This window comes from Lineus longissimus, chromosome 1 (genome assembly GCF_910592395.1).
Source record: "Lineus longissimus chromosome 1, tnLinLong1.2, whole genome shotgun sequence".
Taxonomy (NCBI): domain Eukaryota; kingdom Metazoa; phylum Nemertea; class Pilidiophora; order Heteronemertea; family Lineidae; genus Lineus; species Lineus longissimus.
Window position 1 is genome coordinate 19,455,062 of NC_088308.1, and position 26,956 is coordinate 19,482,017.

Consider the following 26,956-nt stretch of genomic DNA (forward strand, 5'->3'; position numbering starts at 1 on the left):
TTATCTAAGATTCTATGTACATTTACACAAGGCCTTTCTGTAGAAAACTGAAGTAAAAGCATTTGCTAGTCTATTCATATCACCCAATGTCTCTGGCTGTCTCAACTGTGCCGCCTTCAGTGATGAAGACCATGATGACATATAAATGTGTCCAATTTAATTGTCTTCATGTCACCTCTAATGATAACACTAGATCATGGTGACCAGGTGTCCAGTCGCATTGTTCTCAATCTAATGGTCCCCGACATTCATTTTTTGCATTCTTGCACATTCACCATGATAGTGATTGTCCTGTGTGTCTGATTATGATATGTGCAATGTGCTGTTCGTCACAACCAGTATCTTTACTGCCTCTGTCATGTTCCTCTGGGACAAATGATTAACGATGTGATAGCTTTGTCCCTAGCAAGGTAGAATCGGTGGTGACTTGCAACTTTAATGTTCCTCTTACAAGAATTGAATTGCGTCACAGTAGCGTCTTAACATTTTGAGCCCGCTTGTCTACAAAACTTTGCAGGGGATTTCAGTCAGCTTTAGTTCAAATAGCCACCGACATTTTACTGTCCTTCGTATTATAGCTGCCTTCGGATTAGGTGGATCGAACCTGGGTATCCCTGAAGGCATCTTGGATGTGGAGGCATATCTGCCAGTCACAATCAACCAACTTACTGCAAAATCGATCAGGAGCATGCCGACTTTCTAGCTGTTGACATCATAACCCCACATCCACGTCTTCTAAGGGCCTTCCTTTTGGAAATAGTGGTTCAGAACCTGAAGACCAAAAACATGTAGCTTGTCCATTCGGGGTCTAATTATGTCATCCTTTAATATCAGAATCCTGGAGATTCTCGTGTCTCATGTTTTTTTGAGGACGGTCTCTTCCAAGATGGGAATTTTTAATGGAGATTCTCGTGTCTAATATGAGAGGACAGTCTCCTTGAAGTTGGGAATCCGTCCTGAAGACACTCGTCTCTTGAAACGAGAGGACAGTCTCCTCCAAGGTGGTAATCCTTCCTAAAGGCACTTGTAACTTATATGGGAAGACAAAGCTAGGGCCCTCTGAGCGGGAGTGTCGGGCTGACACTGACCATGTTTCCTTTGCAAACTTCTCTTGAAGCATGACTTGTTGTTTGGCAATTAGATCTTCAAGCGATAGAAGACTCATTGATCCGTGTGGGTGTGTGCTCAATTGAAGTCTCTACCCCACTATTGGTCATAGTGTCTTTGTCTCTGGAGAACAGTCTTACTGCTTCACAAGTGGACGACTAAAGATATATATAATACAAGTTAAATGTATATTTTTTAATGGGTTTATTGCTCTTGAAAAACGGAAAGAAGAACAGTCCCATCGATTTTTTACATGTGGTTGTAGATACATGCCAAAGTCACGACGTTTCCTTTCCGATTTTACAGTAATAGTATCAACACGTGCTGCCAGCTATATGCAGTGTATGCCATGTTCTTAAGATTGCTAGTCTTGCTGCAGCAACACTTCTCTACCAATCCACAATCAATGCGTTGCGGGTTCGAGCATTGTACCGAGACCGATATTCTTGATTGATTACACACGTCGTACTTCCACCTATCAAATCCCCGTGTCTTTTGCGCTTACACCTATGAATTGCCGTGTCTAAATAGACCCGTGTGTCAAATCCCCGTGTCTATTAGCCCCATCGAGCGCGATGGGGCTAATCGGGGGCTAATTTAGACCCGTGTTCAACACGGGTTTTTTTACAGGTGGAATCTGAATAGACACGGCAATTGCAAGTTCTACGATCCGGCGACAGATGGCGGGTGTAGTTGCCTCGGTATTGCGCATGCGAAATTCCCCTCCAACGGGAAAGAAACACAGGAGAGCTCCCTACCTACAGCGCACCTGTCGCCGGGGCTATTAACCGTTATCAACACCACTGATAGGTATAAGTGCGCCCCCGGTTTTTTTACACACGGCGAAGACACGGGTCTTGAAAAAACACGGGGTTTTATGATAGGTGCATGGAACTACGACTACTAAAGATATCGGGGATTGAGATAGGAATATGTGTTTTTTTCTGTATCCCGGGTATTTTATTCAGTAGGAATACCCCCCCGCCCCTGTCGGTTTAGCTCTCTGTTTGTAATTCTCGGCCTGGTTGTCCCTTTTGTCCGGCGAAGGCGCTGGGATACATAAATAAATATCACTTACTATAAAAATTTCCACTTTTCTCATAATAAATATAATCCAGTTGCAATTTTGAGAAAGTGTATGCATTAGGAATATGAAAGTACTCATTGAAAAATAGCGTTTTTGAAAAGATTTAATTTTTGATATTGAATTATGAAGTTGTTGATTGATTTCGAAAATAGGTCAAACCATGAAACTGTTGCGGCTAATTTTTGCACCATACTATATAAAGAACTTACGACCCCACTAGTATTGTCTGCACCTCCAACCTCTGTGGTGATAACTGATCATTGTCGCAATGGATTGGTGGTGCCTGGAGTCCGTTGTTAGGCTGGCATAATGAGTACCCAGGATTGTTGATTGTGGCCGTAGGAATCCACCCCCAGTTTTTCTTCCGGGCTTTCTGCGGCCATGGTCAAGAATGTGGCTTGTTTTGCCCTTTTTTTAGTCATATTTCTATTTTCATCCTAAGGACTTTTTCTTTCAGAGGAATATAATTTGCGTTCCATCCTCTCCCTGCCATCAGCCATGACGATCAAGTGCGAAGACCGGTGTATCATCTGTCAGTGTTCCCCAAATATCACAGATACGGTACACCGGGGTAGTTTCTTCTCTGGAGGAGGCGCATCGGAGATAAATATCACTTACTATGAAAATTTCGACTTTTCTCGTAATAAATATAATCCAGTTGCAATTTTGGGAAAGTGAATGCATCAGAAAAATTCGAAAGTACTCATTGAAATAAAGCATTTTTGAGAAGATTTAATTCTGAATTAATAATTATGTAATCCAAATTTGTACCTTGGAAGCAGCACCGTTCGTCGGATGTCTCAAACGACCAAATTTGGGATTTAAGGAAATTGTATTCATACTTTCACGGCCCACAACAATGCACTTTCGTTGAATATTTGAAGCTAGGTTTTTACCACTCTTTAAATCCAAGACTATCCTGTTAGTGTTGGATATGAACGGCTAATAGCAAACAAACAACTATGGCCATTAAGGACACCTCTTACAGCCATTTTCTAGTTGAATGGGAGAAGGAAAATTCGGTCTCGATATATCATGTACTGCAAGAGGATTATGCAAGTCCACTCCAACCATGAATCGTGCACAACTTGCTGGGGCCGCAATACTCCGACTGCAGGGCATGTTTTGTGTACCGATTGTCAATACTTAAAACTCCGGTATACTTTTCAATTTGCCATCTCGGGTACATCTCTTTCCGAGACACCATGCACATCATGCCAATGTCCTTGTTGAGATCTACTCCCGAATAGAATCAAGACGCAAATGATATGATGTCCCATCCACAGCCTCCAAATCCAGATGATTGCTTGTGTCATACCATTACTTCAAAGACCGGTACTTGTTTAGGTCGTCCCTTCCCAGACTCTGAAATCAATCAACAAAACATGATAAGTGTGAAGGAAATGAAGGAAAATAGAGAAAAAATGTGAATAAACGAAATTCCTAAAAAAGCATCTTTCTTGAATTTGTTGTTGTTGGTTTCCCATGGATATTGCTCTGCACGTGCCGAGCGAATGAATAGAGCGTTCGTCTTTTAAGGATGATGTCCTTTAGTAATGGAAACGAAGCACCACCGATTTCACCTCACCTCCCGTATTTTGCAAAAGCAACAGGTCTACAGCATAGCGGCGATAGATGGGTTCATTGGACTTCAGAAAGAGATATTTGCCAGCATGCATTTATGCAGTCCAGGTGATCTACGGTTGTGATACATCCTTCTTTATATGTATAGTGAAAGTAAGAAATAAGTAAGAGAGTAAGAAAAAAACGATGTGTCGCTGGCGACATCACAAGGAAAGTTGAGTTGGGATTTAAGGAAAACAATTTGAAAATGATAAAAGGTATATGGAAAGTATCCTTGAAATATGGCAAAGACATCCTCAATAGATGAAATCAGTTTAATCATGACACCAGGCCACCATGCAGTATCAGCTCGTTATGTTATGTAGTTATCTGAGATAGAAGCACTGTCCAAGACCCAAGATATCCACGAGAATGCATGGTCAGGTGTTAAAATTGGTTGGTAAGTGAAAAGTAGCACTAGTATACGCCGCTGGACACGAGACAAACACATACAGAAGAAGAGCAAAGAAAGTGGCTGATTACTGATGGATTTTAACGCGGGATACATTCAAGGGGTGGTTAAGCTGTTACCATGCTCCTATTTACAGTGGTGTTAAACTACCTGGAAAAAGAAAGCAGTTCTAAACTCTATACTTCCGTGCATTACACAAAATCAGGCAGAGAATGGTGCAAATATTCAAGCAGCCAAGCACTAGCCATCAAAACATCTTCTGAAGTTAGAATTTGGCAGTACAGATGCAACTGATTTTTGAAGGAATTAAAATCCTGTTTGAAACCAATGGTGCGCAATCATACGGCAGACACTATAAGGCTTGGCTGCTGTTTGTGTTAGGGCCATCTCAAAAATCAGTGGATGAACATGAAGAGTGCCGCATTCCCTCCTCCTTACACATCCCCTTCTTTTTAGCCTTTCATGATTATGAACCAATCGGAGCCAAACCACATTCCCTCATTCTTCTCACACATCCCCTTCCTCTTATTCTTTCATGACTAAAAGCCGTAGAGTGATGGGAGGAAAGAGCGTGGAGAGACTTGGGACCATGTTCATTGCAACGACATCGTTTTGAGATGGCCCTTTGTAGATTAGATCAGTCCACACAGCATCCCACAACAGTCCATGCAGGCTTAAGTTACCTGTTATACGTTGACGTTTTTTGCTAGAAAAGAAATACAAAACACATAATAGCAAAAACATCTATATACCAATAAAACGCAAAGGCGAAAACGTTATTTGGAAAATATCACGATCCCGCCACCTAAGAGGAACTCACGGTGCGGCTTGGTCGACGATAACCGAACCTCCTAGACAGGTATATTTATACATAAAAACATTAATAACAGAATACAACTCCTTGTTGTGTACAAGACATGGAACATCCAAGACAGAACTTGTCTGAAGTAACGTCCCTCAACATATCCAGAAAATATATGGCGAAGATAGATAGATTTCCTGTGGTGTCTTGCAAACATGGACGATAATCATTGGGGACACGTCTTGAGCACAACTGAACCACAAGAAAAACATATAACAGAAATGGGTGAGTTACAATTGAAATTAAAAAGCCGCTTGAATAGCAAAACATTAATAGATGAAAAACATCAGCCATCACCCCTTGACCTGTATGCCAAATTGTAACTCACCACACAAAAGTAAATTCGTCCGACCTATTCGGAAAGGGATGAATGGTCTGATTTTAACATGCTTAGAACATCGGACTTTCTTACCGTTACTTGGCTATTAATCAGAGAACTGGGGATACAATCAGGGCGTTACATGTACCTGACTGTATGAACATCCGAGCACAAAGTTAACAGTAAGTTAACTTCGTGATCCAAGCCAAGCGTGGTTGCTAGTCCTTTTAAGTGCGCACCAAGAGGACCATTTGAAAGAACAAACTGATATCACTGGGACAAAGTTCTGAACAATTTCTCGCGTAGACAGAGGTGTCAGGACTTTGCGGGAAGTTGTGCATGATGTGGAATGAGGCTACAGTTTTACATAGCCGACACTACAGTATCACTGCAACATTGTAAAAGATTTTGTGAACTTTATACTGAAGCGAAAACAAACACTTACAGGTCTGCATAGTAAGAATCGTCGACGCCATCAGCCCCGGGTTGGTCAGATGGTCGTCTGTCCAGCTGAAGTACTGTCATCTCTTGCGGGGCAGACGGCATTTTGCCACTGGGTTGCTGGAAACATGCCTTGGGTTTGGTGCCGTTCGTCGCATGCTGAAATCAAAGGGAGTAGAGATGTATTGGCTGGTGGAAAGAAGGACTCCAAAAGGCAGACACCTGAATGAGTATCGTTCAAAGGAATGGATGTTGACCAAAATGGAGTTCGTCAGTTGACCAAAGCTAAGATGGATGTCGTCTTTTGACCAAAATGGATGTCTTCTATTCACCAAAGCTGCCGTCTGTTTGCATTGACAAAGCTCGCCGATTACTCTAAACAGCCACTGCTATATCACATCTGCATCGCGACCACGAAAACCGGTGGCACTCGATGCGTTCTTTAGGACTGAGACATAATTATCCCTTATATTACCTGCTGTTTCGATAGTTGAAATCGTTTGAGGGTTTTCTTGGCCCAGCTCATGAGGGAACATCCATCTGGCGGCATGTGAGCAATAGGGTCTCTCTTGTTGATGAGGGTCATCACTCGCCACAGCTGGTGAAGCATATTTCTGAAGAGAAGAAAGTTGGAGATAAGCAGATGAGTGGACAATTTTCAAACCTTTTAATGGATATCATGCTGGTGAGATATGATTCAAAGGGTTTCCTCTCAACAAATGTTAGCCTATTGCCGCCGTGATTCATCTCTACACAAGTTGGCCAATAGGATCCTGCTTTGAAGTATCATCATCTTTTAAAATGGCCACTTACTTGTATTTCTGACTATTAGGGTCATGCAACGGCAACTCTTTCAGAGCTCTTTTCGTTTCATTCATCATCTCTATAAATGTCGGCCCATGCGGCTTCAATTCCTCTACATGTCTTAAGTATTCTTCTTTACTGTTCACTTTCGTTATCGTGTAAACCTCATCTTTTGATTGTTGTGGTTCGTCATAATTATCTACTGGAGGTGGAAAGAATCAAAGGGATTTTTATTCGTAGATATCGGTTTTATCAAGATAGACATACATGTATTTTTCCCTTAACTTTTGGCTGTACACGGAGTTCTTATGCAAGGGCCAACCCAAACACGTATACAGTGATTCAATCCAAGTTTGATAAGATATTAATGGCAATATCCACCCAATTAAGAACAGAAGTTGAGTATTTGAATTATTAAGAGAGCTAGGATTTGATTTCGTGATACTACTGAATTATTCTGCAGTCCTGCTTCCCTGTTCTTTCACTTACCATACGCAGCATTACTATATACATGAGACGTTTGTTTCCTCTGTAAAGAAAGACATCATACGTTTACATATGTAGGGTTGGCCTGAACTGGGCTTGAAACTAACAGACGGCAACGGGCAGATAAAAAAGCACGAGACTGCTATAATAATTGCTGTAGACAATTTTAACAGGAAATCTAATCAAAACTTCAGATGAAAATGATTCAGTCCACTGTCTATACCGCCCTTCTCAATGTCATTGCAGCTATTTACGGCATGGCGGAGGTCACCAGACACTAGTATAACTTGCCTAACACATGACTGGATGATGTATCTCCTTTAAAAGAGGATGTGTTGAAGTTACCTTTTGATTCCGTGCAGCACCATTAATTCGCGTCGAACTGGAAGCACTGAAACAAATCAATAGCCGCTAACGTAAATAGTTGTTGTCCAGTAATTGTAAATTATTCGGACAAATATTTTAAAGGGTACTTTGTATTCTTGAAAACTCCTGTCCGTACTTTTCGGTAGCTTAACGGTTTTACGGCAGAGGAGATAACAAGCCAAACGTGCAGATGACCTTGGGCAAGTCATGTTACTTCGATCGAGAGACTGATTGTATGTTAGCAGTGGTCCCTTGTAAATAATCGTTTTTGATTCATCGCAGCATGGAAGCTTGCCGCGGACTGACGCTCAGTTTAAAGGCAGTCTTCTATTTCAAAGACGGTCTTTAATTTAAGCGTCTGTCAGTGTCAGCACTGTTTCACTCACCTATCTTTACCCTTATTCCTTTTTATCCTGATAAATACAATACAAGCGACCACAAGACACAACACCACCAAACCGACAACCCCGATAATGATGGCGAGATACAGCGTATTATCCGCCAAGTTCGTGTTGGATTGTTCTTTTGCTGAAATGATGCAAAATGAAAATATTGGAGCCATCCCGTAGTTGGCAAACTTGGCGCAAAAAGAAACCGAACTGATATAGTCCTTCGGGTTGGTCAACGTAGTGTGTTTTCAACACGCACTAACATAAGTCCGTGTTCTTCAAGAAAAACCTTACCCACTCAATTAAGGTTTTCTTACCTCCGCATACCTTTCCTAGCCACGCTCCTTCCATGACTAGATTGTAATTCCCCGGACACTCATTCAAACACTTTCCTGTGCCCTTTTCGATGAAGTTTACGCACCGTATACAGGATGCTTTTGTTGCGCATTGGAGACAGAATGGATCAACGCAGTCAGCTGAAAGATAAGTTTATTACCATTCATCAATTTTCTTTTGGTAGATCCAGTCTGGTGTATTTTCTCGAATTCGACCAATGAGATGCTATTGAAGGTCGCATGGAAAAAGTCAGTGGCAGTTAGAGAAGCTCGACTACGGCGCTATCTATTTCGGCGCGGCGTTAATGAAATAGCTGAAGATTTGAATAATCCATCCTTCAAACTTACGATTTCTGCAATCTCTTTTTGAGAAGGAAGACTTAACAAAGCCCGTCATACAGGAACAAGCGCCGCTGATGCAGGTTCCGTAGTGACCACAGTCAGTCACGTTGCTCGTACACGCCATCACTGAAGAGATAAAAACACATTGGATCGAAAAAACACCCGTCGAGGGTAGAGAAGTGACAAAGGTCATCTTGATCTTCATTCACATCGCCAAGTCACCGCAAGTCAATCGCGGACTGCCGAAAATAAGGATGATGTCCGGCGCTCAAAACCCTTTTAAGTCTGTATATGATATCTGAGTCGAGTTTGGAGTGAATTTGTGGAGAGTACACTGGGGCCTGTTATGTGAATGGCATAGAATATTTTGAAGTCTCTGGGTGTATTGATGCTTCACCGAAATGCGCACTTTTCGTCATGATGACGTCACGACTGATGTGACGTCATCCCAGCACCCCAGACGACGTGGCCGACTGACACCTTTGTCAAAACATTGGTATTTCAAATCTATTTCATAAGTGGGCCCGTCTTTAAGCAATATTACGGAATTTCAGTTAAGGGCTAGGAGTCTGCAATTTCGCTATGGCTATTTTCCAAGACGCGGCCAATCCTGGTCCACTCCATGTTCGCAAAGCCCACGCAGGTTGCGTTGAAACCAGAGTCAGTCACGTTGCTCGTTCACGCTATCACTGAAGAGATAAAAACACATTGGATCGAAAAAAAACACCTGTCGAGGGTAGAGAAGTGACAAAGGTCATCTTGATCCTCATTCACATCGCCAAGTCACCGCAAGTCAATCGCGGACTGCCGAAAATAAGGATGATGTACGGCGCTCAAAACTCTTTTAAGTCTGTATATGATATCTGAGTCGAGTTTGGAGTGAATTTGTGGAGAGAGTACACCGGGGCCTGTACGTGAATGGCAAAACATATTTTGAAGTCTCTGGGTTGAAATAACTTGATGCTTCACCGAAATGCGCGCTTTTCGTCATGATGACGTCACGAATGATGTGACGTCATCCCAGCACCCCTGACGACGTGGCCGTGACAACGCAACCCATCACTGCGCATAGTGTTTTGACAACCTTCTTCTTCTACTTCTTGTGAACTGCTCTGCTTCTTTACTGATATAGAAGCAAAAATATATAAGGCTCGCTTAGCCTATATATTTTGGATAGAAGGTTGTGGCAAAGGCCACGGACTTCTTGTTGTTGAAAGCTGTTGAAAGAACAGTAGTTAAAGTCAACAGATGAATACCGCAATGCAGGAGGAGATTCCTGGCGAAATCAACATGAACCTTTCCAGTGGGGGAATGACGTGGGAGGTTGAAAGCAGTGAACAAACTGTTGATGACAGGCCGCAAACTCCGGCACCGCAACGCCTTCAAATGCAGCGCCCAACCACACCTCGCCCACGTAGGGTCGAAGAAGCGGATGAAAGAAGGCGGCGACTGTTGAAACGAAGGACGGAGTCACTTCGAACGCTTAACAATCAAATAATCAGAGTAAGTTGATCGACTGGTTTGGTTTGCGGAAGAGGCTTCGCTGTATTTGAAAAGATTCAGTTTTGATGTCCATGATGCCGATTGGCGATTTGTAAGAAAACCAAACTGACGGCCAAGAACTGAAGAATAAAAAAATGGGAGTTAACATACGAACTCGCCATGATTTTGAACCATTTTTCAATGTCAAGGCAAAGGCGAATTGGCGATAACTCGCTGCCAGGTGACCCTTAATTGTCCGACTGGTAGATTTGTCAGTAAATCATTGATGAAAACTGGTGTATTTATTTACAGGCCAAAGAAAAGAAGAAGACAGATGAGGATACGGCACGAGCGATTGGAAAGAAAGCGCTTGAGGCCAACATGTCCCGGGTCCTTGGGACCAAAGCAAATGTTACACGGAAAAAGAAGGGTCGTGCGGCGACTTACAATCAAGAAGTTGCAAAGAAAGCCGAAGTGGTAAGTGAAATAAATATTATACATTTTGTTATTCACCATTCCCTGTTTGATGTTTCTTTATCCAAAATTAATTCATGATGTCGTCACACTCACAACTTTAGATGATGTCAACCATATCGATTTGACGACAGTTTGAGTTGTTGGGACCTACCGGGTTATCATGACCAACGATAGCCCCCCCCCCCCCCACCCCAGCTTTTACTCTCGCTTAATTTAAGTTTTAGTCTATATCTCGTATCAACTATATAATATCTGAGAGAGTAAACAACATTTATATAGGCTTATTATTGCACTTCTATCTTGTCGCCAGTCGGCGGGGGGGGGGGGGGGGGGGGCGGAGTGGTATTCCGACCGATTTCTGGTGGATTGTCCGTTTTGTCACAAGCATTTCTAATATTCAGGCTGCGGAAAAAAAGGTTCCGGCCCTCACACGAGAGGACCCGATGTGTTTTAACAAGTCACATCCCAGGAGACTACCTCCACTCAGTGGCTTGACGGAAGTTAGCGACGAAAGGGTCAAGGCCCCGACTGCTTTACAGATGCTGAAAGGGTGCCCATCAGAAAGCGAGCGGCCTTATCCTTACTGAATTCGAGAAAAGTTTGTGTGTTTGTTTGTTTGTTTGTTTGTGCGCTCATATCTCCCATACCGAATGGCTGAGCGACCCCAGATTTTGCATGTAGCATTTAATGGGTCCCGAAAGTGTCCTTACGAAGCTCGATTTTTGAATTTCCAACTAACATCCGATATAACGCCGTTTATTGGTTTTATCTAAAGCCCAGTCTACACTAGCCAACATGAACCAACAAATGTTGGCCAACATCGTGTTGGGCCTTGTTGCAGAGGCATGTTTGCTATTGTTTGCCAGTGTGGACGGGTCCAAAAACAAGTGAAAACATCAGCCAACTTGTTGGCCAATGTTTGCCTATGTTAGGCCATGCTACTTCTGAACAACATGTTGGTCGGTGTTGGGCAATCAGCAGCCAATCAGAGAACAGATTTGGATCATGTGATGGAGCTACTGGGACAAAATGGCAGCCTCAATGAAAGATAGAGAATGGGAGACAAGACCACAATTGATTTTTTAAGCCTTTTAGCAGTTAAATTGTCAATGTTTGACCGCGACGCATCAAAGAACGCGTGGTGTTGTGAATCTGAAATTTAGATTATGTTATTCCGGACAGGCGGGCAAGTAAATGGTGAAAAATAAAATGGTGATTGACCACGGAAATTTTTTTTTAATCGACAAATTAGACAGACTTTGATATTTCCACTCTTTTCAGCCAACTGGCAGAAAAAACTCAAAACACGCCCCCTATTACCAAATTAGCAAAATTCGAAATTAATTTTTTCATCAAATAATTTCTTTATATCTGTAGACTTGCCACAACAAATATTTTTTCAATACCTCTCCAAATATGTACTTGAGAGTAAAAAACATGCACTCGTCTAATAGATAGGCCTGGACCCTCCAACCTATGAATATTCATTAGTGGTCTTGTCTCATGGCAATTTCAAGAAATTGAACACTTAATTTCGTAATACGAAAAGCTTCATCCATCCGCAGGAAATTCTTGAGGCTTTTGAAGTCTGAGGCCATTAACTCTTGAAGTAGGCAGTGATAGGCCCCATGCATGCTTTTTCCACAAGTATGGCTTTTGTCAGTTGCGGCGGCGACGGGGGTTAATCACAACTGAAAGAATTGCTGCTGAAGCACCTAGGCATGCTTTCTTCCTGTGGTTCTCCATTGTTTTAAAGAAAAATGAAGAGAAATGACTGATTTTCCCTCCAAATTGCCCTCAAATTCATGCCAAACACGGCCAAACTTAGTCAAACTTGTTTGGCAATGTTTGCCTGTGTTTGATAGTGTGGACGGGTCCCCAAACATTCGCCAACATGATGTTGGCTCATGTTGGCCAACAATTGTTGGCGAATGTTTGCTAGTGTAGACCAGGCTTAACGTTATTCAGCTTGCCCGCGCGGCGATTTTACCTTCGCGTCATGCGCGTCACGGGCGACGTCACTCCCGACACAGCCTGATCGCGTCACGGCTCCGACGTCAGGATGGGTCTGCTGACGTCATGACGTCACAATGCGACGTCTCGAGCCCTGTCACCTCAGTCAAAAGATTTGGCGCGTTCACACAGAGTTTGGGGATCAATTTTTGTTCGATTTCGGAATCAAATTGTGAAAAGAAGGTTTGTATTAAATGTATATGACGAATGAAAAAGACTGATAGGCCTACTGCTGGCCGGTGGGCGTGTTTAGTATCGGCCTTTTGTGTACTGTTCCATTGGCCTACTGACATCTCACTTCTCATCGGTCACTTCATGGTCAGGGCAAATGATACTGCCCACCTCATTAGGCACGAGAGAACATAAAAATCAATCACCCGGTGAAAGGCCACTGACTAGGCAAGTGCATGATCTGATAATGACATCAGACCCAGTCACACACCATTTGGGCCTAGCTACTTTGTGTTGAATACAAATAGTTTATTTTGTCTTTTTATGGAAGAAAAAGCCTAACCCGCCAAAAAGAAAAAAGAGCCTGTCATTGTCAAGGCACACGCCAGGGAGTAAACGAATGAAGCAGACTCGAACAGTCGTTTATCAATACATCACTTATAGTACACTGAAACTCTGATGATGGCGGCCACGGGTACAGTGGACTAGTATAATCAAAAACTTCATTCTCATTGCTTTTCTTTCAAGTCAGTGATTGAAAATGACCCTTCTCAGTGGTTGATGAGACTGGTAGAATCGATCAACACATTGACTCATGTTAAAACAATGAATATTCGCGCAGTTAGGCTTGCGGCGTTCATGTTTTTAAGCATAGAGAGGAGGAAAATTCAGGCAATTATGACTGATAGCCCAATGAGTTACATGTGGTACTCTTATCTGTGACCAGTTTTGCTCATCATTCTCATCATTCTTGGACCGCTCGCATCACCAGTAAACATGAAATATACAATCTGAATCTGTCCAATTATTTATGAGAAGCCTTATTGATTTTTATATGAAATATAACCAAGGCGGACTATATCACTACACAACTGGTCAGTATCCATATAATTTCCTACCACTGGCACTATATCAAAAGGTCGTCAATTTTCTCAGCTCAATATCAGCCAAGAGCAGACGACCGTTCATGCAACATGGTGGCCTTTCCTGCTTCAACGTGCTTCTGACACATTTATCAAAACATTGGTATTTCAAATCTATTTCATGGAGGAGCCCGTCTTTAAGCAATATTACTGAATTTCGGTTAGGGGCTAGGAGTCTGCAATTTCGCTATGGCTATTTTCCAAGACGCGGCCAATCCTGGTCCATTCCATGTTGGCAACGCCTACGCAGGTTGCGTAGTGACCAGTCAGTCAGAGATAAAACACATTGGATCGAAAAAAACACCCGTCGAGGGTAGAGAAGTGACAAAGGTCATCTTGATCCTCATTCACATCGCCAAGTCACCGCAAGTCAATCGCGGACTGCCGAAAGTAAGGATGATGTCCGGCGCTCAAAACCCTTTTAAGTCTGTATATGATATCTGAGTCGAGTTTGGAGTGAATTTGTGGAGAGAGTACACCGGGGCCTGTTATGTGAATGGCATAGAATATTTTGAAGTCTCTGGGTTGAAATAACTTGATGCTTCACCGAAATGCGCACCTTTCGTCATGATGACGTCACGAATGATGTGACGTCATGTGACGTCATCCCAGCACCCCTGACGACGTGGCCGTGACAACGCAATCCATCACTGCGCATGTTTTGACAACCTACTTCTTCTACTTCTTGTGAACTGCTCTGCTTCTTTACTGATATAGAAGCAAAAATATATAAGGCTCGCTTAGCCTATATATTTTGGATAGAAGGTTGTGGCAAAGGCCACGGACTTCTTGTCGTTGAAAGCTGTTGAAAGAACAGTAGTAAAAGTCAACAGATGAATACCGCAATGCAGGAGGAGATTCCTGGCGAAATCAACATGAACCTTTCCAGTGGGGGAATGACGTGGGAGGTTGAAAGCAGTGAACAAACTGTTGATGACAGGCCGCAAACTCCGGCACCGCAACGCCTTCAAATGTAGCGCCCAACCACACCTCGCCCACGTCGGGTCGAAGAAGCGGATGAAAGAAGGCGGCGACTGTTGAAACGAAGGACGGAGTTACTTCAAACGCTTAACAATCAAATAATCAGAGTAAGTTGATCGACTGGTTTGGTTTGCGGAAGAGGCTTCGCTGTATTTGAAAAGATAAATGTTTCAGTTTTGATGTCCATGATGCCGATTGGCGATTTGTAAGAAAACCAAACTGACGGCCAAGAACTGAAGAATAAAAAAATGGGAGTTAACATACGAACTCGCCACGATTTTGAACCATTTTTCAATGTCAAGGCAAAGGCAAATTGGCGATAACTCGCTGTCAGGTGACCCTTGTCCGACTGGTAGATTTGTCAGTAAATCATTGATGAAAACTGGTGTATTTATTTACAGGCCAAAGAAAAGAAGAAGACGGATGAGGATACGGCACGAGCGATTGGAAAGAAAGCGCTTGAGGCCAACATGTCCCGTGTCCTGGACCAAAGCAAATGTTACACAGAAAAAGAAGGGTCGTGCGGCGACCTACAATCAAGAAGTTGCAAAGAAAGCCGAAGTGGTAAGTGAAATAAATATCATACATTTTGTTATTCACCATTCCCTGTTTGCATTGATGTTTCTTTATCCAAAATTAATTCATGATGTCGTCACACTCACAACTTTAGATGATGTCAACCATATCGATTTGACGACAGTTTGAGTTGTTGGGACCTACCGGGTTATCATGACCAACGATAGGCCCCCCCCCCCCCCCACCCCAGCTTTTACTCTCGCTTAATTTAAGTTTTAGTCTATATCTCGTATCAACTATATAATATCTGAGAGAGTAAACAACATTTATATAGGCTTATTATTGCACTTCTATCTTGTCGCCAGTCGGCGGGGGGGGGGGGGGGGGGGGGGCGGAGTGGTATTCCGACCGATTTCTGGTGGATTGTCCGTTTTGTCACAAGCATTTCTAATATTCAGGCTGCGGAAAAAAAGGTTCCGGCCCTCACACGAGAGGACCCGATGTGTTTTAACAAGTCACATCCCAGGAGACTACCTCCACTCAGAGGCTTGACGGAAGTTAGCGACGAAAGGGCAGTATTTGGGTCAAGGCCCCGACTGCTTGCAGATGCTGATAGGGTGTGCATCAGAAAGGGAGCGGCCTTATTAGAAGAAACGCCCGTCCTAAGCGGTGGCTCATCACTGCCAGCTGACTTTGCCCACAAGGAAGAATCGCCGGAATCTATGGTATGTTTTTATTCCAGACGATAGCGGGTTAGAAGGACGCAGCCTTTGGCAAAGAAACGCATGAAATACATCGATAGCCTTTTCATGTGCAAATAGGCAATTGGCTTTCATCTGGGCGATTGCTTTGGTTCTCTGAAAATCTCACGTTGGCCGTTTACGACGCGCGCAAGACAGTCTGTATAACTGAAGAATCCGTGCTTTACCCGACTTGTGTGGCCAACCTCAAATCTGGTGCTTGGAATGGCAATGTTTAACTACTTAAAATGATATTAGGACCATATACGCGATACTTTGAATTATATATATTTTTAATCAGACTAAACTTATTCCTGTTTCAGCGGACAACTAGTAAGCCTACTACTATCTCCTTCCGAGAAAAAGTTCGAAGGTTTTTCCGGAAAGGCAACCGCGTTGGCCCGATGCCTCAGGAAGAACGTTCAGCTCAGGTGGACCATGATGCTCGGGTGGATCATTTAGCTCAGGTGGATCAGTCAACTCTGGTGGACAATCATTCAGCTCATTCAGATAACCATTCACATAACGAAACGAAGACTATTAGAGATGAGAACAAGAAGCACGGCCTCTGGTGTAGGGTGAAAAAAGCCCTCCGCTGCTGCGGCCATTAACTCTTTTCTGATAATTTATAATTTTTTGTAAGTACTGTAGGAGTGACTTTATTGGCTTCTTCCTGAGTTTTGCAGGAGCACAACAGCAATTCCCAACTGGGGCATCTTTGGCACAAGACCCGCTCGGTTGGCATTTATACTCAATGCAGTTATGAATTCAAAATTTCTCGCTGAATCACCAAAAGCAGCAAATCACCAAACAAGACAGCAAAGGGATACACTGTACATACTTGATTAAAATAATAATTTTATTTATATTTTGTACTTAAAAATTTCATAATCTAAATCTTAGATCGTGAAATATATATAGACCAAGTTTCCTTATTAAACCTAAATCTTTTTCTTTTGCTCCTAATAATGTAACAAACCATGATAGTAATTTACTTTTTTAACCAATTTGATAAACAATTTCTAATGCTCCAAATTCAATGAATTATGTTAGTAACTCCGGTTTCACTGTACATCATAGTAGAGGTGTATAGTGTTACTGGATGACATTAAAGAAATCAAAAAAATTCTATAAAAAAATATAATTTTAGGCAAAGTTACTCATTAAATAAAGTAGAAATTTTATATTATCTTATATTCTAAAATAATTTTGGAGCATATTTTCTGGAGCAAAAGAAAGGTTTTTTGAATGTCATAATATAATATAATGAAGTAATCATAGTGGAGTTGTAGAGTTTTAACTTGGTCACATTGAAGCAATCCGTTGGTTATACATGATATCCCTGTTGTTTTTGGCGTGATATGCAAGTTTTATTCGTGGTGATATCCTTCTTTAAAGACAGAGCAAGCCTCTAAGAAACAGACCAACTGAGCTTAGTTTTAGTGAATCTCGTTTTTCTCACCTATCTTACAATACCTTCGGTTCCCCTTTTTAATTTTAATTTATATAACATACCGAAGGTTGATTTGCTCAAAAACCTTAAATCCCATCCTCATCGTCCCAGCATGACATGATGAGGCCACGGTCATCTCATAATTATAGTTTTATCTTTACAAAGTGCCAAGGATGCCTCAGATTCACGCAGTATAAGTATAAGTCACTCTATAACATTAACATTTGGGTCCCCTTTTTCCCCTTGATTTACATGCATGTGAAATACTGAAGTTTGAATTAAAAAAACATTAAAACTTGATCCTCATCGTCCCCCATAACATGATGAGGCCACGGCTATCTCATCCTATAGTCATTCCTACAGTAAATTATACCAATATAATCAAAAACTTCATTCTTATTGTTTTTCTTTCAAGTCAGTGATTGAAAATGACCCTTCTCAGTGGTTGATGAGACAGGTAGAATCGATCAACACATTGACTCATGTTAAAACAATGAATATTCGCGCAGTTAGGCTTGCGACGTTCATGTTTTTAAGCATAGAAAGGAGGAAAATTTATGCAATTATCACTGATAGCCCAATGAGTTGCATGTGGTACTCTTATCTGTGACCAGTTTTGTTCATCATTCTTGGACCGCTCGCATCACCAGTAAACATGAAATATACAATCTGAATCTGTCCAATTATTTATGAGAAGCCTTATTGATTTTTATATGAAATATAACCAAGGCGGACTATATCACTACACAACTGGTCAGTATCCATATAATTTCCTACCACTATATCAACAGGTCGTCAATTTTCTTAGCTCGATATCCGCCAAGAGCAGACGACCGTTCATGCAACATGGCCGCCTTTCCTGCTTCAACGTGTTACTGACACATTTATCAAAACATTGGTGTTTCAAATCTATTTCATAGAAGGGCCCGTATTTTAGCAATATTACTGAATTTCAGTTAGGGGCTAGGAGTCTGCAATTTCGCTATGGCCATTTTCCAAGACGCGGCCAATCCTGGTCCATTGCATATTGGCAACGCCAGTGTGTGCACTTGAAGAACATGGTGAGTAACGTTAGGGGTTTGGGAATTCGTCAATAATTTCCAGGCGGTGGTGATACACGAGTCACAATCCAGCAAATCCGGCAGTCCAGTGATCCAGCTTTTTCGAATACCCGTTTTGCTGGATAAGTGAGGTGTCTGCTGTGTGCGCATCGCTTTCAACGCCGAATATGATGTATTTTATCTTTCCATTGGACCAGAATGAAAGCGCTTCTTTGTAAACCTCATACGATAACGATCGGAATGAAACAGTTGGGAATACTGCATTGTATTTCAAGTGGAACCAAATCGATAGTTTTTCGTGCCGTATCATATAGCCAATGTTATGCACAAAGCTTATAGACCACATGCATGTTTTATCGGGTATACGTATTGGAAATTCGCTCATCTAAGTTCCCCGAGACCTTTTGGGCTGGTTGTGGGACTGATGGATACGTGATACATTATTTTTTATGGGCAGAGCGCCGTTTTCTCATGAAACACGGGCCTTAGTTGTGCCACTTGATATTTGAAACTAGCGATTGTATATGGTTAGTAACTGGGACGACGAAGTCCAAAATGATGAATATTTGATTGTTATTGCGCTTCATTTCAGATCCAGTATTTTTAGTTTTAGAATCGGTGTTTCCCCTTTAACTTAAGCTTACCAGTAGTTGCATTCGTTGAACCATGGGCGATATCAATTGGTAATACTTTGGTTCATCTTTATGGGTGAGATGTCTGGAACGATACAAACCATGCAAACGATACTTCATAAGCAACACGATAATTGAACGAACTAATTTCATCTTGAAATCTGAAAAGAAAAGATATACCAAAGAGCTTTTTTTCAAAAGTATAAATCGAGACGCTCGCAGAGCTATACGGCCAACGATATAAGATATTTATGTGACTTTCAAAACATTGCGTGTCCAAATTAATTCACCGCAATATCATTTCCACAGTACCTACATTATCCACGCCTGTATGAGGAATAATATTATAATCGACGAATCAAACACAACCCATGCAGCCCCTGTGCTCAGCACTAAGGTTCCCATAATATTTTTAAGTTGACCCCCTCATTCCTGCCTTAGTCCCCATTAAGTAAAAGGCCTTGACCCGCTTTGATCGTTTGAGATGAACCGAGCCAAAAATACATATTATATAAAACCTTTTCACCAAAAGATAAAGACATTTCCCCAAGGACAGCAGATTGGGGGGGATAACCAGTAATGCGCGGATTTCAGAGTCCAGTGCGATTTTGTTAAATCTGAATACATGTATATGTAAGGACAGTATGTTCATATAGGATCCCTTTAAAAATAATTTCAAAGTGTATTTATGTTTATTTTACTACAGCGAAGTTGTTCAATAAATCGTTTCGGAACGGGCCCGAAGTAGCAACTTCAGTCATCCTGAAGTGGTGATAACAAATATCTACAAGAGATCGTTGACGAAATTTTGATGTGCTGTGCTACTTTGAACCAGAAAGTCTATTTGAAAAAAAAATAATGAGAATGGTAGCAAAAAGGCCTATTGGGCCTTTATGGACATGATACATGTACTCACCGCTTTTTAAAAATCAGAATTGATCGATGAAACAAGGGCCAACGTACCGTTATCCATAGGCCTTATACATGTATCATCAAATGATTATCTTCAAACTGATTTGGCAGAGCTCTCGGGCAAACAGTATAATAATCACGTATATACGCCCATCAGTGATTGGTATACAGGTATATATGGCAATTAATTTCATCATGGAATAAACTTGTATTGTCACGAAGGCCTGGAAGATGATTCAAAGCTTTGGAATAATGCAAAGTATGATAATGGCGAACAGGTGTTTTGAGTTGTGATATTGATTGACAATTATTTGGGATGCGAATGAAAATGATAACGAATTCAGTTGTACATTTAATGTAAAGACAATGGTTACAGACGAAGCAAACAAATAGAAGTTGCATTTCAAATTCAGGCGCTGTCTCTCACGAAGCTTTCAACATAAATCCCGATCGTCCAAAATGGCTATCTTGTCCCTTGTGTTGTGTAATCCTGAAGAGCGGACTCACCGAGGATTGTGACTAAACATTCCTTTTAACAGCCTTAAGTGGCCGTAACAAGGGTAAGGGTCTCAAATAGAATAGTCCCTCGGAGACATGTCAAGGGGTGTCCAGATGAATACACCACCCACGAGGGTCATGTTTGCCTGAGGGGCTTGTATTTGGTCCCAAACCAAGGTCCAAAATTATGATATTCGGCGAAATTTGGCAAAGCCAATAGGCAAACAAGGGAGACACGTTTCGACTAATTTTAGATTCCCAGGGTAAATATCAAATCTGTCAGTATCTGTCTGAGAGTGATAACTTCATTTTGTCTTGGCATGTTTCTGAAGAACTATTGTTAGAAAGTTAAGGTAAACATGTTTTCAATAAAGGGTCATTCGAGGTCCTGTGACCTTATGGCTTACCATGGTTGTTTCCAATTACATGTATTTGACATCTGAGCATATCGACCACCCCTTTTAAAGAATTCCCTCTCATGGGTTGGCATTAACACTATATAAGACATAAATAAGCATAAAAACGGCAGAAATATCATCCAAATCGTGAAATCAAGACTTCCACAAAGGTTTATAGACGTCGCGTCACGTCACGTTACATAATGTAAATCCGTCAGAGTTACAATGCATCGTGACGTGACGACGGCCAACACTATGTAAACGTTGTTCCCAATCAAGTGCATGAATCTACAGTAACGAGGTCATCCTGGCATAGTTAGTTTTTAGCTCACCTCTTAGCAGAGGTGAGCTTATCCCATACCGTGGCGTCCGTCGTCCGTCGTCGTCGTCGTCGTCGTCGTCGTCGTCGTCGTCGTCGTCGTCGTCGTCGTCGTCGTCGTCGTCGTCGGCGGCGTCGTCGTCGTCGTCGTCGTCGTCCGTCGTCCGTTAGCAGGGCACGTTTCGTAACTGTTAGAGCTATTGAGTTGAAACTTGGTACACATGTACCCTTATGTAATGACACCTGGGAGACCAAGTTTCGGTCCGATTCGTTTCATGGTTTGGCCACCAGGGGGCCAAACGTTAAAAGTGAAAATATGCAATATCTCCCTCAATAGTAGTCGGGAAATTTTGAAAAAAATATGGTAGGTACTTCTAGCAAAGGTGCATCATATATCCTCCGGGTTTTTGATTTGACCTCCTTTTCAAGGTCACAGAGGTCAAATGGTGTAAATTGGCCGTTAGGATGTAACGATGGCACGTTTCTAAACTGCAATGACTATTGATACCAAATTTGGTACACATTTACCCCTTAGTCAGCTGATCTCAGGGATCGAAGTTTGGTCCAATATGATTCACCACTTGACCACCAGGGGGCAAAATCCAAAAACCTTAAAAATGTGATTATTCCTTAACTTCTTGCCCGATTGCCACCAATTTGATATCATGGGTACATCTAACCACCATACAGTATATGTCACACAGGTTTTTAATTTGACCTTCTTGTCAAGGTCACAGAGGTCAAATGGCGTAAATTCGCCGTCAGGCCGTAACAATGGCACGTTTCTTAACTGCAATGACTATTGATCACAAATTAAGTACACATGTACCCCTTGGTCAGGTGATCTCAGGTACCGAAGTTTGGTGCGATCTGATTTGCCGTTTGGGCTCCAGGGAGGGGGCCAAATCCTAAATTCTTCAAAATGCCATTATTCCTAGTAATGACTTGCCCGATTGGCACCAATTTTATATCATAGGTACATCTAATTCTAACAACCATTCAATGTGTCACCCGGGTCTTCTTTGATTTGACCTACTTTTCAAGGTCACAGAGGTCGAATGTACTGTAAATTGGCCATTTTGGGGAAATTGTAATTGCTTGGACCTACATCAAACCTAACACTACATGACACAAGACCATGCTCTTAATCCATCTTTCCTCCACATGAGGTGAGCACAATGGCCCTGGCCATTTCATTAAATATACTCCGCCTGTCGATATTTCAAGAAGACTAGCGGTGCTGATCTTCTCGGTAATCAACAAAACAGTTCACCCTCCACTCTGACTCGTAAATTAAGACACCTCCAAGGCCGTTAGATAGCTACCTTTGATATTCGACCGTTCCACATGCTGTGGAGAGATTCTCTCGAAGCGCACTTAGAAATATCATTTGCCCCATGCGCCATACTACCATCCAAGGCCCTAATCCTCTCTGATATGAATTTCAAGAATGCATTCTACTCAAAGATTCTTGAACCGTTCCTCACTCATCTGTGGCCTAGTAAAGCTTTGTTTCGATGCTAAAAGCAACATTTCACGTTGTTATAGGCTATTCCTATAATAGGCTAGTTATAAGGAGGCTAGCGTATCAGCCGTACCACCTCTAAAGTTAGACGGAGTGATGCTTTTAAATTGTGATGAACGAAAGAAGTGAAAAAAAACCTCAAATTTTCGTGTAACAGGTTACTCTAGCCTATAGCTAAATATCCAACTATACATGATTCTAGGTTGGGATGCACTTTCAAAATATTTCATATGATCGATTGGTGTGATTAGTAAAACAGCTGCATAGGCTACTTCATATATATCTTCATATAGAGAAAGGCTCGAAAACGCTTTAAAATAGGCAAGTGCATGCAAGTGCAACGGTATATCTGTTCCGATTCCAAAGATCGGGCGAAGCAATGACAAGCAGATGGTTTAGCCAGAATCATAATCCGCCTTGGAATCGACGTGCTGTTTTAGACGCTGTGCAATAATCCTATATGATGCTGTTTAGAACTGGTTTGGAAATCAAATATATTATACATTGATCCAGTTATCACAGCGCGCGGTCTACCATGGCCAAGAGCGGGAAACTCTCCCGAGCAGGTAAAAAGCCCCCCCCCCCCCCACCCCATCGCATGTGAGGTAAATAAGGGGTCTTTAGAAGTTCTATCACAGAGTGAAACGCTCTAATCAGTTACAGGATGACGAAAAGAGATCTAGAGAATTGGCATTGCTTATACCGCTTCTTTTCTTTGCCTGATGATCAGTTGAGCTGTCAACACCAAAGGGAAGAGAATCATGAAAGACAACGTTATCGAACAATGATGCATTCATATCATTGCATGATGAACGTTTTCAGTCTCTTGTGTGCGAGAACATGTAAGCTTACATTTCAAACTTGAATAAAGTCATGAAATTGATGTGCTGCGGGTTTCTCACAGAATGTATTGATTGATTCTCTGCCAATGCCCGACTCGGACCAGGTGCATGATACAAACAGATGGTGACTCGCTATGAAGACAATGCAGACAAGAAATATATAGGCCTACCTCGAGAAATGTAAATGGGGATCCGAGTCGAAGGAAAATGATCTGCCCCCTGGTCAGCTCACCTGTGGGGAGCTTATACGATACCGTGGCGTCCGTCCTCCCTCGTCGTCGTCCGATCAACTCGTACATAATGCTAACTGTTTTTGCGTTGATCCACAATTTTGTATTCATTGGCATTTGACGTTACTATAAGCTACACCTCACTTCAATCAGGGTGATAATTCTCAAGCTTCATCAATAGCGACAGCAGATTATTTACTTTGACGCTAAGAGCTCTTCAAGAGCAAAATCGTTTTTCCTCTTTAATTTCAGTGCTCTATATATCGAGTTTGATATCGTCAAAACTATGTACTGGTATAATGAAGGGTATATATGAAGTCATGACAGTTGCAGGATGTGCATTCAGTGAAATCAACATTGGAACACGTTCTCCACACTATAGCGACGATGTCGCGGCTATGTCTCATTCGTTTATATGAAATTGTCATAAAAAGATTAACACCGCACGGCTGGCGTATCTCTGTATTAATGGTGGAGACGGGAAGCCCTAAACCCGTGAGTCGCCTTGGCCGTCTAAGTTTGTCGAGCTTAGTATACGGTACCCGACGATCTCGATTTTGGGACTTGTGTTATGTATAATAATAAATCCCTCATCAGCCGAAATTACTGTCATTTATATCATCACTTCCATGACAGGGAACTTTTCTCCTACATTGTAATTATTAATTAGTGTTGATACGTGGATATTGTTATTATATATAATCGGTCACAAGGAATGAAAACTGACCTGAATTATTAATTTATTTCTCTATTAATGGAGTATACTGCAGAACTTGAGCTGTGCAACTTATGCTCATGCTATACGGCCCTGAAAAGCGGAGTTCCCCTCCCCGCCCCAATGACCGAATCCTACAGACGGTTCGGCATGTCTGTCCATGAAGCTAATGGCCAGTCTGTTCAAGTTCAAATCCATCTTGACTGAAAGAGGTTTATCAATTCAAAACAATGTTTCTACTATGACAGTTCCCGAGGGATGCGACCAGACGGACATGTTTCAACAATAGAAAGGAATGATAATTACGCAGCAAACAGTGATAAAGGAAAGTGTTACATACGACATTTGTGGCGTCACCACTGCTATTTTCATTTAATTAACCAATTTTAACAGCCCGTCTGGCAATTTATCACACATAAAACGTAAATAAGCAAACATTCCCACCCTTTAAGAAAAAGTATAAAAGAAAATACCTGAACCATAAAACACGATTGCTTGTGTATGGTTTAGCTGATCACAAGATGAATAATGAAAGTGGGCAAAACTCTTCTTTAGCTGCTTGATAGGGTGCAGATGGTACAAACCCCAAAAAACAAAATCGCGCATGAAATGAGTGAATGAATGTTTTAAAAAAAACACATGATAAAATGTTAGCATAAAGAACAACTTTTATAATGAATTCTCCATCTTTTGCAAAGATACTACCGTTTCGATAGTAAAAAGTAATGTAAAATTTTATTTGGAGAACCCGGGTATCGATCCCGGTGCCTCTCACATGCTAAGCGAGCGCTCTACCACTTGAGCTAGTCCCCCACGATGGGTGTTCTAGTCACTAATAACATTCATGACTTAATGTCTATCTCAAGTGTTTCACGCCTTTATTCTTTTATGCTGTGGGAGCTTGCCGTCTTGACACCCAGAAACCAAAATGGTGTTCAGTAATTTGCACTGTGCCAGACAGATATATTTACATGTACCTATCAAATCGTTTCCAGTGTCCTTAAACTGCATGGATCCTCTTTACGGTACATGACACCCTCCGAGACCCAGCTCATTAGTGCAAAATATGCCATCTAAAAGTACGCCAGCTGCTTCTCTCTCGTTGACAAACCAAGTATTTTTAGTTCTAAATTATAATATCAAGGCATTCCCTTAGTTGTGCCAAAAGCTGCAGGTCCACCCGAATTCCTCTGTATCAAGTCATACCCCCTGTCATGACTGTGCTCCAAGCGGACATTAAGCGGCACCACCCATGGTTTTAATGCCAGGGCCGTTTGTCCTCACATGTCCCATGACAAACTGAATATTTCACTTTTGGGGCTCAAAATACTAGTTACGGACCGGAATACGTCTTCAAAGTCGGCATCCTATACGATACACGACCCCCTACTCATCAGAACAAATCATCCAATACGGAGCAGCTGCTTGTCTTCAACTATATATGCTTTGTACTATAAGTAGGCGTTCCCTTTAATAATGTTATGCTATTATTAAAGCTACTGGTCCAACCGAATTCTTTTGCATCACTTGGTTTCCAATAACATATCCGACTGGAAGACATGCCCATTATTTGTCACTGTAAACTAAAGTCCTCGAATACCCCCAACCATGAGTGAATATGAAGCCTGCAATGCGCAACTTTTTCAACTGTTAGTTAAAAAGATGTCAGGCGAGCTCAGAATTTCAGATCAGTTAAACAATTAAGAAACTATCTGACCAGAAAGAACGGGACATAGTAAAATTATTTCCGTCAAAATGTTCAGGCCAGTACATCGGCTAAATCAGCCGCCGAAAAGCGATCGCCGTAGAGACAGTTTACCGCTGAAAAGACAGACAGACTAGGGACTTTTGCACTTATCCGGGCAGACACACTTAAAAGCCAAAAAAGATAAAATCAGTAATGCCTACCTTCTGCAAGCCCCTACGACAACATCCAATATATATCCCAGCCAAGATAAACTGTTGAAGGTATCATGATATAAGTTTATTCATGTACATCCATCAATCCATCCCCTGCACGTCTCCGTCAGCCGTCCTGACCTGAATGAGGTTATTGATTGTGACTCTCCATTCATATATCACAACCTATTCACAGAGCTCCCCCACGCAGACAGTTCGCACAATCTTTTCTTTGGTGCTCAGGGGAACAGCACGATTGTTACAGTTGTTCATGCAATTTTACGGAAATCCATTCTATTTTATAAAATATTAAATGAGTCGCGTAAAGGGGAGGGGGGCCTACTCAATTATATCAAATGCAATGGTTTTTTTCATAAAGTTTAAAATGTATGAGCGATTCCAAAAGTTGATGAGGGGGCACATCTTGCGCGTTTGCTTTTCGTAGGGCCTTTCAATATCTTTGAAGACAATTGTTAAGAGTATAGTGGGATCGGGTAAGTGAACTATGACCGTTTGTCCGTCATTGAGCCAGGGCCATTCGACAGTCAACTTGGATTCAGACACAATGCATCCCGAGATCAGGCTTTTTTATTGCC

The 26,956-nt window shown here is 41.8% G+C and overlaps 1 protein-coding gene and 1 non-coding gene across 10 annotated transcripts; both read right to left on the minus strand.

The window, feature by feature from the left end:
• Positions 1-2,906: 2,906 nt before the first annotated feature.
• On the minus strand, positions 2,907-26,496 carry LOC135490528 (uncharacterized). 9 transcript variants are annotated; one of them, XM_064775775.1, is made up of 12 exons: positions 26,370-26,496; positions 19,035-19,107; positions 8,580-8,699; positions 8,214-8,372; positions 7,894-8,035; positions 7,487-7,532; positions 7,145-7,184; positions 6,665-6,854; positions 6,327-6,465; positions 5,856-6,010; positions 4,913-4,935; positions 2,907-3,559 (listed from the first exon to the last, which is right to left on the minus strand). In XM_064775775.1, exons 3-12 carry the CDS (start codon positions 8,695-8,697, stop codon positions 3,507-3,509), a joined length of 1,065 nt encoding a protein of 354 aa, XP_064631845.1. In that variant the 5' UTR covers positions 8,698-8,699; positions 19,035-19,107; positions 26,370-26,496; the 3' UTR covers positions 2,907-3,506. The 9 variants fall into 9 exon arrangements, with proteins under 9 accessions (XP_064631845.1, XP_064631825.1, XP_064631835.1 ...); XM_064775755.1 differs by having other exon boundaries at positions 6,665-6,857; XM_064775765.1 differs by lacking the exon at positions 4,913-4,935 and adding an exon at positions 5,050-5,080 and having other exon boundaries at positions 6,665-6,857.
• Positions 25,202-25,274, minus strand: Trnaa-agc (transfer RNA alanine (anticodon AGC)). Its single transcript has one exon. It is a non-coding gene; the product is annotated as a tRNA-Ala (tRNA).
• Positions 26,497-26,956: the final 460 nt, after the last annotated feature.